The 19,071-nt window shown below is 38.2% G+C and overlaps 1 protein-coding gene across 11 annotated transcripts in view; it reads right to left on the bottom strand.

Annotated features, from left to right (window-relative positions):
- Positions 1 to 957: 957 nt before the first annotated feature.
- GPATCH2 (G-patch domain containing 2) overlaps positions 958 to 19,071 on the bottom strand; it is a 181,517-nt gene continuing 163,403 nt past the window's right edge. For 2 of the 11 annotated variants that reach the window (XM_004271031.4, XM_049708295.1), the window contains exon 10: positions 958 to 10,550. In XM_004271031.4, coding sequence (XP_004271079.2) covers positions 10,330 to 10,550 — 221 coding nt within the window. In that variant the 3' untranslated portion in view covers positions 958 to 10,329. Of the gene's footprint in view, positions 10,551 to 10,570; positions 10,822 to 19,071 lie in introns of those variants that run through there. The other 9 variants (XR_007476658.1, XR_007476663.1, XR_004483869.2 and 6 more) reach the window with 9 other exon arrangements.

Below are 19,071 nucleotides of genomic sequence, written 5' to 3'. Positions count from 1 at the left end.
AATGTTAACTTAAATTGTAATTTACCTATAAGCAATAACATTGCATGTCCTTAAGTATTAGCTAATTTGGACTTGCTGCTGGTTTAGGGGTGATTTTTTTCCCCATTAGTATGCATTCTGGAAGTTGATTGTCATCTAATCTTTATAACTGAGAAGGGCCAACAGAGGTATTGATACCTTTCTGTGAAGTTCTCAGGAAAACTTCGTGAGAAATCCCCAGCACAGAGCAGGCACTCAGAAACATCGACTCCTTTTCCCGAATAACCACTTCTTTTTATAAATCTGGATACAAAATCCAGAGCAGTTAGGTGAGTGTCTTGAACCAGTAATGGATGGACCAAATTTGAATCCAAGTCTTCTAACTCCTGGTCCAGCACTGCTTCTGCTGTATTCCCTGCTTCTGTGTCCCAGATATAAAAGGCAAGCAAACCACCAGGACTAAAGTGTTGCTCTCTGTTCTCTGCCTTTTTCCTGTTGTTTTTTTTTTTTTTTAGTTGCTTCCTTCCTATAGAGGAGGGTCTGGAACTCCTGTTTGATAGGCTAGAACAGGGCAGCTGCTGATTCCAAGGGAACCATCTTAGCAGTGACCGCCATGTCCTCCCAAGAACCAACAGCAGAACTCGGTAGCCTGAGAGTGTGACAAGCAGGCAGCTGTAAGATGGGATACAAAGACTGAAGGAAGTGACGTCATAATTTATAGATTTGCCATGCTCTCCTCTACTCTGTGACACATAGAAATTGTAAAACAGCTCGAAGAGAAATATCATATGTTATATATTCATTAACATATTTGAAAAGTAAAGTAATATTCAGAATTCTTCTCCAGTCTTATGAGAGTCCCTTGAAGTAATGGGCCTCCTTTATTGCTAGGAATTACTGGGTTAGAATTTGGTAGAGTTAGGCTCAAAAAAAAAAAAAAAAAGAAAGAGAAAAATGAGGTCAAGTCATTTAGAATACTCCAATGCCACAAGAAGGAACTTTATTAAAGCATTATAAGGTATAATAGTTCCTCTAAAACTATACATTTTTAGATAATTGCACAATCAGAGAAAATTCAGTTGGTCAAGTTATGGTAGTACTTTTCAGTGTTTTATAATACATTTACATTTTAGCCAACATCCTGCAGAAAATTAGTACTATTTGGAAATAACAGAAAGCTTAACTTGTACAAAAAGAGAACGTTTATTATAAGATAAAGGAGTGTCTTATGGGACTGGGGATAAGCCCACAGAAAAGAATTACAACCATGGTCGAATGCACAGGGGTCCTACATTAACCTGGACAGGCTGTTATTTTAGCTCCTGTCTCCTAATACAAAAATCTAAAAACTGGACAATTAACTGTCATTATGATTTTAGACTTGCTTTATCTGAATCTATGATGGCTGTTTAATAAACACAGGCTTAAGCACTTCAGCTTTTACTTTTTCCCTCTGTTAAGTATTTAATGATCTGTAAATAAGCACTTGAGAAAACGCTACCTAAAGGGACCCTGTGCTCTTTTACAACATGAAAAAGCTTTGTGTAATGTGAATGATTTGCCCTCTGATTTATATGTTTGCTCATAAGATGTTTAGACCCATGTGGTAAGCATCCTGCCCAATAACGTGAGGCTTGTTCCATGCAGAGATGTCACATTCTCCTACAGAAAAGTGTTGCTTTCTCCACCTCCCCAGTAACGGTCCTCTGGTCTTTTTTGGAGAGAACATCTAGCAAGCTTAAACCAGGATCCAGGGCTGTGGGAAACCTAGACATTTTTCTTTACCTCATTCTTTACCTCATTTACATACTGACTTCCTTTGCTGCCCAGACCAATGGCTTCTCCATTCAAGAGACCAGTTATACCAAGTCCAGAATGAAATCTATTAGTTCTAATTCCAAATTCCTGGGAATTGTCTTAGGGAGAGGGTGGGAGGGTGGTGATGTTGAGAACATTTACCAGGAGAAGACAGCTGGGGCAGATGAGCCAGTAGGGTCCACCATAGAAGGCTGGGCTTGGATGTGGGCAAAGGTTTGGAGATGACCTAATCTGGTTCTTCTAGGACAGTCTTTCTCAACTGCGTACTCATCCTCAGGTATCTTTCTGACAGTGGAGTTTGAGAATCTCAACTTTTTAAAGTCCTTTCCTGGTGATTCCTATGCACTCTGAAGTTTGGCACTGTTTTAGAATATAGTCTTGAAAAGATTCTGTGAAAAGACAGAATTTCAAATTAAGCATCTCAAGCAAGAGGTCTAAGGCATTTGTCATAGCATTAGTATTACTCCTGGGCCAACGTCCGTCTCACTGGGTTCTGTATCTCCCAGTTCTGTGAGATCAGTAGCATATACTAGAGCCATGGTAGGTTCCAAAGGCCTTGATGGGCATGGCCAGTGGTTCCTGGAAGATATTCAGTCAGCTGGTAAGAAATTATTGAGTGCAGGTGGTGGTTAAATTCTGTATTTTTACTGTTTATAGGTTCTAGTCGAATGGATTTTTAAAAAACTTATTATTTGGAGTCATAGCAGAAGTTTATTATTAAGGGTATGCCCATCAATGGTTATGAAATTAGGAAGATTGTTTAATATCACTTGTCTTTATTGGGAACTGTTAGCAAAGTAAAAATACAATAACACTTCTGACCTTCTCTCCTCAACCAGAAGAGCGAACAAACAAGGACAATTTATCACTTTATTAGAAACTAGAAAAGAAATGGTACCTAATTTAGAGCACCTACTATTTGCCAGACACTGCTAGGGTGTATCGTGTGTATTATTACATTTAACCCTCATAACTCAATGAGGTAGCTATTATTATTTCTTACTTCGGCAAAAAAGGGTGAAACTTGTGAGATTAGTCTCAAAAAATACAGAAGGCATTAGGGCTGGGCACTGAATCTAGTTTGGAATAATTCCAATGCCTGAGCCTTTTATGTCATATAATGTCAACATAACAGAAGAAGCTATGGGTAAAAATGAACCCTCCTCGTTTCTAGTCAAACCCTGTCATTCTTCAAGGAGCAGCCCCAATCCCACCACTTCATGCAGCCCCTCCCTGGCATTCCTTAGAGTTGTTTTCTTGGCACAAGTCATTTAATACTTATAAACATATTTTTATCATTTTTTTTTCACATTTTAGTATTTCTGAAATTGGGATGGAGGCCTCTTGCCAGGGGTAGAGGACCACAGTTTGCCAGTGCTTTTTTTCTTCTTTCTTAATGATACATAAAATTAAGGTGCCTCTTAAACTTGATGGCATCTTAGACTCAATGAAATGTGGTAGAGGTTGCTTTGATATTTAACGGTCTGGACGTGTCATATTGAGGTTATGTAAAAATAGTATAACCACAGCATAAATAACTATGGCAGAACTAGTGCTCGCAAACATCCACGTGCTTCCCTACTTCCAGCAGCTTCCCTGAAATCCAGTTGGGCCCGTGTGACCAAATCTGGCCAATGGATCCTGAACAGTGACACGTCTCACCCCAGGCCAAGGCAGTTAAGTGCTGGTGTGCTTCTTCTATCTCTCTGTCCCTGCCACAGCAAACTTAGAAGCCAGTAGATATTCAACACTTATTTAACAGATTTACGGTAATATATACTCACGTGATAAGCGGACCATGAAGTCTGCTTCTGCTGAGATTCTACTCAGTGAAGACCCATTACTTTGTATACCTGACATTTTAAGTAGCAGCCCTGGTGTGCGGCCCCTTGTTCCTTTTCCTCTCCACGAACTTCATTATCGGTGCGCTCAGCTAAACGTCTACAGGCAACATTCCTTTATAATAAAAGGGTCTGGGGATGGGGGGAGAAATAACCTTAGAAAGAGGAACACAGGAATAAAGCATTGGATTTCTAGTACCTAAAGTAAAGTTCAAAATGTAAGGCTCTTCCTCCAAACTGGAAATATTTTCAGCCTAGGCCCACTTGCTTCTTGAGAAGTCTTCAGGACTGACGAATCTCTAGAACAAGGTAACTCTCCAGTACGCATCCTTTTCAGAATGCAATGCTGAATTTACTTTTTTGTATTGTCTCAGGACAATCCTGTTTGTGAATATGCCTCACGGTATCAACCTGGATTTCCTGGATCTGAAAAAAGTGAAGAGAAAGACTCTTTGCTTTTATGTAATCAGATTCTCTGGAATTTAATCCTATATCCTATTTCTGGCTGAGCCAGCCATTCAAAATTAAAATGAACCTTTCATCCATGTGTATCATAAATGGGCATTTATCAGGATTATTTGATTTTGCAATCCATCTGAATACGTAACCTGAATTTGTTTTGTTTCCGTTTCACTATGTAATTACCATGCAACAATAACAAAAGTGACATGTTTGAAGAACAGATAAAATGCTGTAAATTGGCCAGTAATGGCGATATTTCATCTTCTGAAAAACCCATTTATTCTCTCTCTCAACAAATCAAGGCATTGTCAGCCCATCCTCTTCGCGTGGCCAGAGGGGCTCCACCAATTTCTAGATGTAAGTGAGTCCTGGAATGCAGATGAGGGCGACTAACCAAGGCTTTCAGCGCAGGCAGCTGGTTTTTGCTTGCCTCAATTTCTAAATCATCCATAATGGGGCCAAGACCTCCCAAGCACTAAAAAGAGCGAGCTGACATGCTGGACAAACTGTTAATTTTTTCCTGAAGAGGCTGCTATATTGCACATCTGTCACTGCGGCGTGCACACAGCGCACACAATTACTCAGTGAGCGGGGGGGAAAAGAATCTGCTGCTTGTTTCTAGCTGAGTTGTTAAGGGACATAATGGAGAAACACAACGGGACAGGAGTCAGATCACGCGGGTTTCCTGTGTGCTCGCGATTGTTGCCTCGTTTTGGAAGGCTGTCCCATGATATTAAAATAGGGGAAGTAGACAAACGTGTGGAAAGAAATCAGGAGTGATGCAATTAAAGGTGAGGTGTATAAAGATGCGGGAGGGGCAAGAACCAAGCCTTACAGACTCCGGACCACACTGCTGACTGTTGAGAGCCTACAGACACGATGGTCGTTGTTTTACAAATATTGTGGTTTTGTACTTGAAATTTCACAATTTTTAATGTGTGCTGTAAAGTGCTTCACATGCACTTAAACAATTGTTTTGTAAACTCTGTACCTCCTGCCTGCAACGTGGATTATCTATAGTTTCCATAATCAATTATAGCCATCAACAAAGAACTTTAGAATTAGATTAGCCACACAGGTATCTAATGGAACCTTAATTCCACGCCCACCTCTCCAACTCATTTGCTCATCAAAACTATGAAATTCTGGCGCTTGAAGAAATTCACTTCAATAGCGATATAAGAATTTGTATATATAAGTATATATATATATATGTATATATATACATACTTATATATATAAAAATATATGTATTAAGTATATAATGAACTCACATACTACTTAAGTATATAATGAGCTCGCATATTATTTCTCATCCTTTCTGCTTTTATTAAAGAATGCTGCCTTTAGGAAGAAATAAACATTTCCTTGAAATTTAATAGGAAGATGAAAACAGGTAGAAAATAGGTTTGATTGTTCTTTTTGCTTGGGATGCTATCATAATACAGTCTTGTCTTTACCATCTTAGAGCTGAAACATCAAGTATTATACACAGATTTAAAATGCTAGTAATTTATTTTGAGTATTCAAACTAAGAAAAAAAACCAACTAAAGAAACACAAAAATTGCCTTCAATTGTTACCTAACTTCATCCTCGAAAGATTAAAGAGTAAACACGGGACATTCTGATACTACAACAGGAATGAGGTCGGTGAATCTGAGAATGATTCAAACTCTCTGACAATTCAAAGACAGAAGACGACTCTAATGTACAGATAAAACCCAAAGTGGCGATAGTAGATCATACTCTGGTAGTTAATGGCGTTGACTCGCTAGAGACAAATCTGGATCTACTTAAAATGTCAGGTGTGTAAAGTAATGAGTCTTAGCCTAGTAGGAACCCAGCAGAAGGAGGCTTCATGGTCCACTTGTCAGTTGAGTATATATTACTGCAAGCCTGTTAAATAAATGAGTATTTAATACCTATTGGATTAAACAGAAATCCACATACTCTAGCAGTTCACAACTCAGTTTTTTGGGAGAAAAGAAAATTTTATCAACATAGTGAGATGCTTTCCTACAGCCAACGGAACTCAACGTTTTAATGAGTATTATAAAATATTTTAAAAATGCAGGCAGGTTTCTGAGAGGTACAATTTCCCAGAAGGAAATGAAGGGACTGTAACACATATGGTCCTGATGGATATTTCAAGTGTCAGAGAGAATTTGCACTCGCTACTTTAGAATCAGAATCTCTGAGTGGAAAGAGACCCTCAGCCAGTTAGTCTAGCCCAGTTTCAGAGAAAACAAACAAAGGAAAATGTAGTAGAACAGGTCACAACCAGCTGTGAATAAATGAAATCAAATATATTTACCAATTTTTTTTCTCTAAAATTTTTTGGAAAATGTTGACATTTTCCAGGGCTTAAAGATTAACAATGAATTTAACTGCACTGTTTGATGTTGTCAATGGGTAGTAATTAAAAAAAAATTAAAGTCCTTTCAACTCTATTTTTTATTACTTTTAGAAGGAAACATTTAAAGCACAAAGACAATGACTGCTTATAAATAACATTCTCAAACATTGTGTTTATTCTTTCATTCTTTGTTGTACTATTAATATACCTTTCTACTAAAAGAAAAAAAAATCCAAAATATTCTTTGCTAAACAACTTCATTTTACAATACCAATTTAGGTCACTTTTTTTTTTTTTTTAGAAAGACAGTACAGGAGGACATGGTTTTAAAAGGCATGTCAACAGTGATTTTTCTCTTTCATGAAATATCTGCTCAAAATGAAAATATATTGAAGAGAAGCAATTGTCAGTTCAATTAATTGCAAGAATATCAATTCACAATGCTAAAATAAGAATATTAATAAAATGCAATTATTTTGCCATCATGTCTGTATATGGCACATATATGTGCCCTGTAAACACACCTATATGTATACATTAGGCATATCTTTAACCCTACTTGTCTTAACTTCTGTTTGATAGCAACAGTGTGTGTTATAAGATCTATGTTTCAAAATGCTGAGACCAATTAATTGGTAAATTTTAGTTAGCAATGGATTTTCTTTTAAAGGGGTACCATATAATTAAAAAATAAAAGCAAATAAATTTGAGGGGGGAACATAGCCTTAAAAATTGTATTTGGGGAGAAAGAAGGAAAAAAGGAGGAAGGAGGGAAGGAAGGAAGGAAGGAAATGACCCCAACACACAATCTGATTAATATCAAGTATAACACCTATATAAAGGCAAAAAGTTGAAGTGCTAATGTAGCCACACTCACCCTCTCTCGGCTACTGCTGGGACTGGATAATTTGGATAGTAGTGGAAGAGACCAATGTACTCTGTAAAATTTTTAGTACAAGCAATTAATTTGATATGAAGCTTTAGATACTGTAGAAGAGTTGGCTTTATGAAGAAGAGAAAAATCTAACCACCTTTTTAAGGAGATATGATTGATACATTCTAAAGGATGAATTCCTTTGCATGCTTTGGGTTCTGTGGGCATAGGAACCGGTAAAAATTAACTATAACTCTATATAAAACATAAATTAGTGAACTTCATATCTTAAAAGATATTCGGCTTACATTACAAATGGCATTTTTCAATTGGGTTTATTTCTCCGATTCAGTTCAGGTCCAAGCAGAACTTCAGGTGTGCATTGATTTTTCTTAAATTTCACTGAAAGGTGAAGGGATGTATGTGCTCCTGGTACATGTCTGTGTGAGAGCAGGGGGGATGCTTGGGATGTTGCCACCTCTCTGCTTTGAGTACTGATTCACATATTCTGTACAGTTAAACACTTCCATAGGATAAGAGATGTTTGAAATCCTCTGTGAGTCACGGAGAGGGCACTAGATGTCAAGATTGAGACCTTTCTTCTATCAGGGGAAAATATAAAGATGAATTGTTTTGGGGGGCTGAGTTAGATGGCACCCAAGCTCAGGGATATCTTAGAGAAGGTTTGCTTCAGAAGGTTGGTACCTGTCCAGGAGGACAAGAAAAAGTTTTCATACAGCTGCAATATTTAGTTAAGGAGTTGCCCCGTGCCAGCTGGTATATATGGTCTGTCCTTCTTCACTGTGAGGGTTAGAACTTGGTAAAGTGAAAAAGAACGGTCAAGTCCTTAGGAATTTAGGATCAGTCAGTCTCACGATAATCTCATTGTGTGTTATCAGTGGCTCCACATTTGGCTTTTCAAAATTCTAGGATTTTAGAAGATCTTCGGGCAATGGAATTAAACAAACAAACAAAAAGAAACTTTTGAACAGATCCTAGAGCACTGTATACTACCATAAAGAAGTTTTAAACTGGAATATAGACAATTTTACCCCTTACATAGATAGAATGAGTAGTCAACAAAAACCTTTTTTGAAAAATGGCGAATTTCCAGGTAACAAACTTGTAGAAAAGAATCATACAACAAGGTTACTTTATCCAATAAGAATGCTCACCTGATAGCCTAAGAAGAGCAACTCACCTGGTAGTCTATAGTCCTCTAACCAACTTGTCCTTTTACCACGATACTCCTAGGAAAGAAGATAATTCTTAAAAGGAACGCGTCCTTAAAAGGAAATCTGGCAAACCATGAGCCCTTTCCAACAGCAGGCTGAACTTCCTCTCCCTAACTGGCAGTATTTTCTTCAGGGGACCACCTGGGACAGGTCTATTACATGCACAAACCTCCTCTCCCCCCTTTAAAAAACTCTTGGGGGATTGACAAATTTCCAAAAGCCTATTAGACAGGAGCCCAGAGGAATTTTATCACAGTAAAACTACTCTGTATGAGACCATAATGGTGCAGACGTGTCATTATACGTTTGTCCAAGCCCATAGAGTGTTCAATACCAAAAGTGAACTGTAATACTAACTGTGGACTTTGGGTGATTTTGATGTGTCAACGTTGTAACAGCGTCCCACTCTGGTGAGGGAAGTTGGTAACAGGGGAGGCTGTGCATGTGTGGGAGCAGGGGATTTATGAGAAATCTCTGTACCTTCCCCATAATTTTGCTGTGAACCTAAAACTACTCTAGAAAAATAAAGGGTTAAAAAAATAACATTAGAAGGGTGAGTCACGTGAGCTATCTTGGCCTTCACTCAACCAACAAAGGCCATTATAAAGAGAATATTATTATTAGTCCTTAATAATGAAGACAGCTAATCAACATCTAAACTAAGAGCAATTTAGAATCTCTGACGTTAGGAAGCAGATGATTCAGATATAACAATACGAGGCACAAAGTAAAAATGACTTGTTTTGCTTGGTTTGAAGGTAAATGCTTAGATGTTAGGGCGAATCAGTACCATTCATTTTTTGTTCACCTTGTATATGGGCTGGACCATTGCCAGAAATCTGAATTCTTGGGAAAGCCACTTAAATCTTCGAATAAATTGAGTCGATATTGTAACTTACTCTGATGGTTAAAATTTAAAATCAGTTTACTACAGTTTAGTTGATCTTAAAAAAATATCAACCTTTGGGAAGAAAGAGGTAGAAGGAAGTCTAGATTAATGGAATTTACAGTTCAGTCATGGTGAATTTAAAAAATATTTTCCTTTCCATAATTATTTTATGTTCTAAATGAGGTAAAATTTATAAAATCTGCATTAAAGTCATGTTGAGGGCACTCTGGTGATCACAACGATGAGGTTTATTTTTGTCGACATGTCAGAGGGAAACATTAATTGCTGTGTGTCAACTGTGAACTTCATACTACACTGTCCAAGGATAGACAATGGGTGTCACCCTGTTAGAGAATCCTAACCAAAAAGCCATATTCAGGGAATATGAAATTGGCCAGCCTTTCAAACAAAGATGTGCTTAGGACTTCCCTGATGTGATGATAGGTGTTTTCGGTTACAACAGACAGGGCTGATGTGAAACACAACCCTTTCCGGCTAATCCCATTTTAGAAACATGTGGGCGTGCTCAGTTGCCAGGGCATGGAGCACACACACGAGTGAATCAAGCTAAAGCATTAGAAATTACTGACATACAAGATCAAAATAAATAAGACTAATTGAGCTGTTCTTTACACCTAGAATGTAAATTGCTGAACATTTTTAAAAGGTAAAGGTGTTTAGCACCATGAATTGTGATGAAATCCCATTTCTATCATTGTGGCAGAACCGTACGCAGCTAGGAAGCTAGAGTGACAAGTTTGAGGCTTTGATGTTAGATTTCGGCTTCAAAAATAGAAGCTATGTTGTAATTTTAGAACAACGGGATACATAGCGCAAATGCAACTGGTAAAACATCTCTTCTTTGCTTTTCGTCTCAGGCGGATTTTCCTGAATGGGAGGCAGTGGCTGTGGGGATGCTTTTTGGTAGAGGAAATCCAAGTCCTAATCCTTTTGGCCTCTGCATGGCTTGAATCGGCTCAGCGATCCCCTTGCCATCTCGTCCGAGACCTGACCCAGGTGTCCAGCCCATATTCTGGAGCATTCGATTTCCAATGTTGTTTTCTAGGATTGGCTGGGCGTTTTCTCCTACAAATCCTGAAATTAGAAAATGACAAAAAAAAAAAAAAACAACCCCCCAAACCACTGTTATTTATGAACACAAGTGAAGAGCCTCTTAGGCTAAGAAAACCACATGTTCCTAAGTTTTTCTTTCAACCAGGTACCCGGGAGTGTTGTTGATTCACCTTTGGATAAGGAGCTTGCTGTAGTAGAGGGATCAATGGAAAAAGGGCCTTGGTTAGTTTCAGCTCTACCACTTAGTAGCTGATTAAGTTACTGAACCTCTTTGGGGCTTCTGACTTCTCATCTGTAAAACAGGCATAACACAAAGCCATCAAAACTCAACTACCAGGTCATATCTTGTGGTTACTCTTCCTTGACAATTAAAGAAGTGATCATCAGGCAACTAACATTAGAGATTGTGTAGGAAGAAAAGGGGTGAAAGTATTTTAAAACCACCTTTTAGTGAGAACATATTCAGTACGGGCTCCTGTAACGGGGCTTCGCCAAAAGTCTGTTGTAGAACTTTTGCCCACCATTCCGTCCTGAGGGCTCCAGGGATAAAGACCTTTCCAAAGGTCTGCAGGATGCCTGTGGCATACCAGCTCAGTCCTGGGTCCAACATGTTTCTGCTCTGAAATGTGGGCTGTGTTTTCCTAGACAGTCTGAGGGTTGAAATGAGCAGTTGTTGACAAAATCACTCACTACTCTCCAAGGCTTGTGAGTTGATGTCTCTTTGGTACCAACCCACGTGCTCCCTGCACCCCTTTCCCATCATCATCCATCTTTCCTCCCTGATTTGGGATTATGACAGCACCATCTACCTCACCTCACCCTGCCAAATTTGGGATTCTCTGTCCTACTTCTCTAAGATTGTGTTTAGGATGGTGATACAAGGCACAGAAGGCTCCTTAAGCACCAGTAACAATAACAAAAAATATTATCTATGGGACCGCAGCATATAGAGTTCTATATCTTGACCTGGGTGGTGGCTACACTAATGGCCAATTTATTATTGTGTTTTAAAACTGTATCTACACATTTCGATATATTCTCTGGTATATGTATCTCACAGTAAAAAAATAATAAAGAAAAGAAATGTCAGGGTTGAACTAACAGTATATTTAATCTGGTAATTTGTATCTGGCTTTCTGGGGAATAGCGAGTGGGTTGTTCCTTGTGATTCAAACTTACAGAAGGAAATTGCAAATAGAGATGAGTTTTATAACCGAAACTGATGAGTTTTATAACTGAAACTATAGAGTAATCATCAGTTGATTTTTGCAAGACCTTTACCAAACATTTTGATATTCTCAATCTTCAGTACATTTTCTGACTGAGAATAGAATACACTGTTGCCATTTGCTGACTTCATTACAGGGAGTGAGAACTGGGCTACCACAATAATGAGTTGGTTTTGGATTTGTCAAATTGGTTCTTAGCTCATTGAAACAAGTATCTTAATATGTAATAGAAAAAACCGGGCTTCCCTGGTGGCGCAGTGGTTAAGAATCTGCCTGCCAATGCAAGGGGCACAGGTTTGAGCCCTGGTCCGGGAAGATCCCACACGCTGCAGAGCAACTCAGCCCATGCACCACAACTACTGAGCCTGCGCTCTAGACCCCACGAGCCACAACTACTGAGCCATCGTGCCACAACTACTGAAGCCCGCGCACCTACAGCCCATGCTCTGCAACAAGAGAAGCCACGACAATGAGAAGCCCGTGCACCGCAACGAAGAGTAGCCCCCACTCGCCGCAACTAAAGCCCACGCGCAGCAACGAAGACCCAATGCAGCCAAAAACCAAACAAGTAAATAAATAAATTTATTAAAAAAAAAGAAAAAAAAAAAGAGAAAAAACCTTCAACTGCGAACAGCTCGAATGGCCAAAGACTGTACCAAAGAAAAATTCTGGACTAAAGTTATTTACTGCTTGACAAAGGTAAAATATACATACACAGAGATTTTATGTATATATTTAAACTACATAAAAATATACATATAAATACTTATAAAATATAAAAAATGGAACTCTTAATTACCAAAAAAACAAAGAGAAGCGTTTTGTCAGAACTCTTGTTTAATATAAAAACAAAAAGGCAATAAAGTTTTTTTAAAAGTTTTTACTTTGTAATTACGATAATGGTGACAACAAAGACAGACCACCAAGGCATCTAACTGTTTTCCGAACAGCTGCTGCTCAGGTGTGTCAGATTAAATGGTGTACTAGCATTTTGTCTTATATCCCTAATTTTTTAGTGATCACCATGAATTAATTTAATTCCATCTATAAGCTAAGATCAGATCAGAGGGCTAATGCTGCTTTAGGTTACACATCTATTTAATCATATTTTCAATACAAGAGCTTTCAAAGGTTCAGGTTTAAAATTTAATATTTAAGAAAAAACATGAGGTCAATTTAAAACATCTCTGCACAAATTGCTAAATTGCGGTCAATTCTTAGTTCTAAGTGAATAATAAATAATTGATTCACTCTTGTAATTTTAAAATGTTGGTGTTTCAAGCATGGTGGCCTAGCAGTGGCTACCCTATTCCTCCCATGTTTTGTCTATATTTTTAATTGAAGTATATTTGATTTACAAGGTTGTGTTAGTTTCCGGCATACAGCAAAGTGATTCAGTAATACATACATATATATACATATATGTATACACACATATATATATATATATATAAAATATTCTTTTCCATTATGGTTTATTACAGGATAATGAATATAGTTCCCTGCACTATACAGTAGGACCTTGTTTATCTATTTTATAAATAGTTGTGTGTATCTGCTAATCCCAAATTCCTATTTTATCCCAACCCCCTATCCCATTTCCCCTTTGGTAACCATAAGTTCATGCTTGGTTTTTATACAGGCAGAAAAGAATCCATTCTCTCTCTTTTTAATGCTGGTTTCATTTCTCTTCATAACAAAAAATAAAATAAAGCATTATCTTTACAGTAAAAAAAAAAGAATAATTTCTCAAATGTTAAATCTTTCTACACTGAAACAAAGATGCCATAAACAAACAAAAAACAATGGCTTTTCTATACAACTTAAAAAACAACAACAACAGATACTTCACTTTTCATGGGAAATGATTCTAGAGTGAGATCTACTATTGGTCGCTCATCCTTTTATGAGATTAAGACATGGGAGTGGAACAGCTCAGTCTCAGCACAGCATCCGACAATCATCATTTCCTTTTCTTTTGTTCCTAGCAGTGCTAAATCCTTTAAGTCCTTTCCTGGGAGGCTCTCCTCCTGCTTGGGCAATTTTAGCAACACAGAGCCTCCTAACCCTTCCGCAAGCCCTGCTCCCAGCCCCCTTTCTGCTGGATCTCTTACATCTATTACAGCTGAGTCGGTCCTTTCCCTTCAAATCTTCCAAAGTGTATTGTGGATGGTAGTTCACTGGTGTAATTGGCTCAAGAGATGAAAATCTTGTATCGGTCTCTTTTAGCTGCTAATCTATCCAACTGACTGCAAGCCTAATTGGCACCTTGTTTAGTCATTTGGCTCCTAAAGTGTTGTATTGATGTTGGATAAACAGCCAGTGGAAGGGGAGGTGACACATGCTGCTTCCCACATAACAGCTAGTGCATTGCTTCAGTCCCGACCCTGTATTCAGAAGGCTTTTAATGGTTTATGTTCATTCTTTCTTCCCATCCATCCTCTTTCCCCATTACTTTACTAGCCAGCTGAAGGGCAGGATTATTGTTATTATTATATGTGACGTTATTAGAATTGCAATTTATAATACTGTCCTCTGTTCTCAGTAACTAATTTAGGGACATGGGTTTTTGATTGCTGTTAAGAAAAGAAACAGCATTGAGCACAGTTTGGGATGTGAGAAAGTGGTAGCTGTTACTACTTTTTGTCAAATGTTTTAATTATTTCTTAATATAGAAAAGCCTAATTCAGACCATTCTACATTTTATCTGCAATATTTCAGACATTTTTCATGGGAATTTTGTTAAATAAAATCAGTTCAAATAGATAACTGCTTAAAAATACAAGCCACTTTTTAGAAAATGAAACGTAAAACTAGTTTCTTGTTTTTTTTTTCTTTTTTTAAAAAATTAATTAATTAATTGGCTGTGTTGGGTCTTCCTTGCTGCAGGCGGGCTTTCTCTAGTTGCAGTGAGCGGGGGTTACTCTTTGTGGTGTGTGGGCTTCTCATTGCGGTGGCTTCTCTTGTTGCGGAGCACGGGCTCTAGGAGAGTGGGCTTCAGTAGCTGTGGCTCGCGGGCTCTAGAGCACAGGCTCAGTAGCTGTGGCACACGGGCTTAGTTGCTCCGCGGCATGTGGGATCTTCCCGGACCAGGGCTCGAATCCGTGTCTCCTGCATTGGCTGGCAGATTCTTAACCACTGCGCCACCAGGGAAGCCGTTTTTTTTTTTTTTTTTCTTAAATGATGAAAACTTTGCATAGTAGGGACTGAAAAACATGGTCAGTATTGACATGTCTGGAGAAGGGAGTGTTTTGGGTTTTTGTTTTTTTTTTTTTGCAGTACGCGGGCCTCTCACTGTTGTGGAGTCTCCCGTTGCGGAGCACAGGCTCCGGACGCGCAGGCTCAGCGGCCATGGCTCACGGGCCCAGCCGCTCCGCGGCATGCGGGATCCCCCCGGATTGGGACACGAACCCGTGTTCCCTGCATCGGCAGGCGGACTCTCAACCACTGCGCCACCAGGGAAGCCCGGGGAATGTTTTTATTAAAACACTGAAGGCACACAGGGATGTTTGATGCTATAATATGATCAGGACAGTTTATGGTCTACCTACTACGTACCTGGCAAGTGGTTTAATTGCTAGGTATGTAACATTCGTTATCTCCATTCCTCATAACAGTTGTGCAGGGGGGAATTATAATGGGCCTCAGAGAGATGAAGTACTTGACCATTACCACATCCTAAGCTAAGATTCAAACTTTGGTTAAGCTTACTCTTAAAGCCTACACACTTGCCGTTACCTACACTGCCTCCCTATGAGAATTAATGGCAAATAAACAATTTTAGTGGAGATGATGCTCCAAACCATTAAAAAAAATTAATTGGGTTACATATTAATTGCAATATTAACTTCTCTCAATTTGCATTTGGACAGTATTCAGCGTAGTGCACACATTGACATACTTGGATAACTTAAAATATAATGGTGCAGCTCTTAGAGATTACCAGTGCTTCTGTAGCCATCATTTCTTTTGATCTTCTGTAGCAACCTGAAAGGTTATTATTGACTCCACTTACAGAAGAAACTGAGGTTTAAAGAGGAAATGCACCTGTCCAAAGTCAACTAGTCAGAAAGTGCCCCAGTTAGAACTTGAATTTAGGACATCTGAGTCTTAATGTTACCCTTTCACTGAACATTGATCTTAAAATATTCTAGCACCATTAGTTTCTATTATGTCATTTCTTCTGCCACATTTCCCCAAACGACTGAGATTTTAATATATCCATAAATTTCAAACTCCTGGAAAAAAAGTGCTACACTAGCATAGCAAGTCTGTTTGAAGAGTGTTTCAGCTTTCCTGAAATACCTCAAAATTCCCTTTGTTTGTTATTAACCCAGCTACTCTAGCTTTCTTTGGCTGATATTTAAATGACAATTTATGTTTTAGTTGTATTTATTGTAAACAGCATATACTGAACTTTGTTCTTTTATTCATTATGATAATCCTTGAATTTAATTGATGCATTTACTCCATTTACATTTATTGTGATTACTGATATATTTGGATTATTTTTACACTATTACTTAATGCTATTTACCTTGCTTTTTCTATACATTTTTGTTTCCTCCTTTCTGGCATCCATTGCTTGCTTATACAGCTTGAAAATTACATATTATATTTCTATTCTTTTAATGATTACTGTTAAACGTTAACATGCATACCTGACTTATTATTCCCTCATATTTTACATATTATTGTTGTCCAGAGTTTTGGCTCCATCTGACTTTTATACGCCCAGATTAATCCTCTTTATGGTCATTGTCCCCATCATCATTATTACTTTTATACATTCAACGTAAGTTTAGCTTTATGCATGTTTAACAATTTCCTGGCTCCCAACTCCTTCTTGATTTTTATTCTTTTTCTTTTTTCATGGATTCCATTTTCTTCTATATGAGTTATTGAATTTAGTAATGATGGGTCTTTACCTGAAAATGTCTTAATTTCATCCTCACTCTTGGGAAATAATTTAACTGGACAGAAAACTCTATGATGATTCAGTTATTTCATCTCACACATTGAAAATATTCTCTAATTTTCTGGATTGCACTGTTCTTTCTAAGTTTGTTGCCAGTGTAATTTCATTCCTACGTAGGTTATATCTTTTCGCCTTGGTTGCCCTTAAGTTCTTCTCTTTGTCTTTGGTGTTCTAAAGTTTTATTACAGTGTGTCTAGGTATGACCTTATTTATATTTACAACTTCTCGATAGACTTGTACTTTTTGAACATGAAGATTCAAGTTTTCTTCATTTTTAAAAATTCTGGCATTTTCATTGAATTCTTTCACCATTCTCCTGGAATAGTGCACTTCCCTATTCTTCCTACTTTTTCTGGAAGTTCTTTTGTATTAGACATATATTGAACTGCATGCTCCTTCAAGTTCTCTGGCTATTCTTTCTGGAAGTTCTATTGTATTAGACATATATTGAACTGCATGCTCCTTCAAGTTCTCTGGCTATTCTTTCATATTTTCCATATTTTTATCCCTCTGTGCTTCTTTTAGGTAGTTTCTTCAGATCGCTCTTAAAACTCACTGTTTTTTTTTTTCCAGCTGTATCTAATGTGCTGTTCAACTCATCCAGTGAGTTTATAATTCTCAAGATATTTTCATAATAAATAAAATAATCTCAAATTTCTACTTGGTTCTTTATCACATCTGTCTTTTCTTTTTTCAGTTATTCCCCTTCGTTCTGAATGTTTTAATAACGGATTCTTTTAGTTTTGGTTTGTGAGGTCATCTTCATAGGTTCTCATGTGTGGTGGTTCTTGAGACATGGGGTTGAAGGTGTGTACCTCTAGAGTGGTTTTGCACTTGCTTCAAAGACCAGTTTTTATGCTAATTTTTGGCTTGGTGTCATTTTAAACTAGAGACTCATATGTGAAGGTAGGCTCTTGGTTACAGATCTTCAGAGAGTTTTCTACTTGGAGCCTCGGTGGAAACCAGATTCTTAATTTTCCTGTGCTTGTGGGTGAGTTTTGTTTCTAGTCTGCCCTGTCCTGAGGATAGAGCTTATCAGACGTTCTGGCTTGATAAGGAGCCTTACACAAGCTCCCCGGCTTGCCTCTCTTTCCACGAGGGCACTAACCAACAAGCCTCAAGGCTTCCGAGACTGGCATAGGCATGGGGGTGTTTGGGACCATTTCTCTCGTTCTTTCCTGCAGTCTCAGCTATGCATCTAAAGGAGATGGTTTCACGTATTATTCAGCATGTCCAGGTATTCTGTGGTTTGAGCACTTTCTCATTATTTAGTCTTTCATACGGTCAGGAACAGCAATTATTTTCTATCTAACATGTGTGCTTACCTTCTTAAGTGTTTCTTGTATCATATGACAATGGAGAGCTGTTTAAGACTCTACTGAGACACATGACTGAAAGGTGGTTCATATATCCAAGAGGGAGAGAGTTACGTACTTCCTAGGCTTTTGCAATATGTTTAGATATAGTTTGGTTTCAAAATGAATAACAACAATTCCCCCCCCCGCCCCCCTCCCCCACTAAAGTCTGCCTGTTTTAAAATCCTGGAAGAGATAAGATAATCTACAGTGGTCATACAGATCCAGTGACAAAAGAAAATAAAAATAAAAAAAATAGGGGACTTCCCTGGTGGCACAGCGGTTAAGAATCCACCTGCCAAGGCAGGGGACACAGGTTCGATTCCTGGTCCGGGAAGATCTCACATGCCACGGAGCAACTAAGCCCATGCGCCACAACTACAAAGCCTGTGCTCTAGAGCCCGCGAGCCACAACTACTGAGCCCATGCGCCACAACTACTGAAGCCCGTGTGCCTAGAGCCTGTGCTCCGCAGCAAGAGAAGCCACCGCAACGAGAAGCACGCACGCAGCAACGAAGAGCCAGCACGGCCGAAAAAAAAAAAAAGAGGTTAACGTGGTAAATTTAAAATATATAATTATTGATAAGATAAATTTGGACAACTGAAGAGACATAGCACCTTGAAAAGGAGCTTGGTTACATCAAACATTTCCTGATTATGTTCAGTATGACTTAAAAGCACACCTTTTAGAAACCTTCACCCATTATGATTTACAATCTGCCTTTATTGCCTTCAGTCTTCATAAAGATTATTTTATTGTTGAAATATCGGTAGGATGCAGAGGAGAAGTCACAAAAAGCTGTGATGTAACCCCTTGCTAAGAACTTGCATGCCCACAAAGACACAGTTATGCTGGAGCAGTATCTACACTGAGATATCGAACTTCTAATTTAAAATGTAGAGAAGAAAGTCTACTACTTATGATAAATACTTTCCCTATGATAATATTTCAATAGAAAGCAAAATAGTAACAGCAAATA

Source organism: Orcinus orca, chromosome 1, assembly GCF_937001465.1.
Source record: "Orcinus orca chromosome 1, mOrcOrc1.1, whole genome shotgun sequence".
Taxonomy (NCBI): Eukaryota; Metazoa; Chordata; class Mammalia; order Artiodactyla; family Delphinidae; genus Orcinus; species Orcinus orca.
This window is presented reverse-complemented; position numbering and strand designations above follow the sequence as displayed.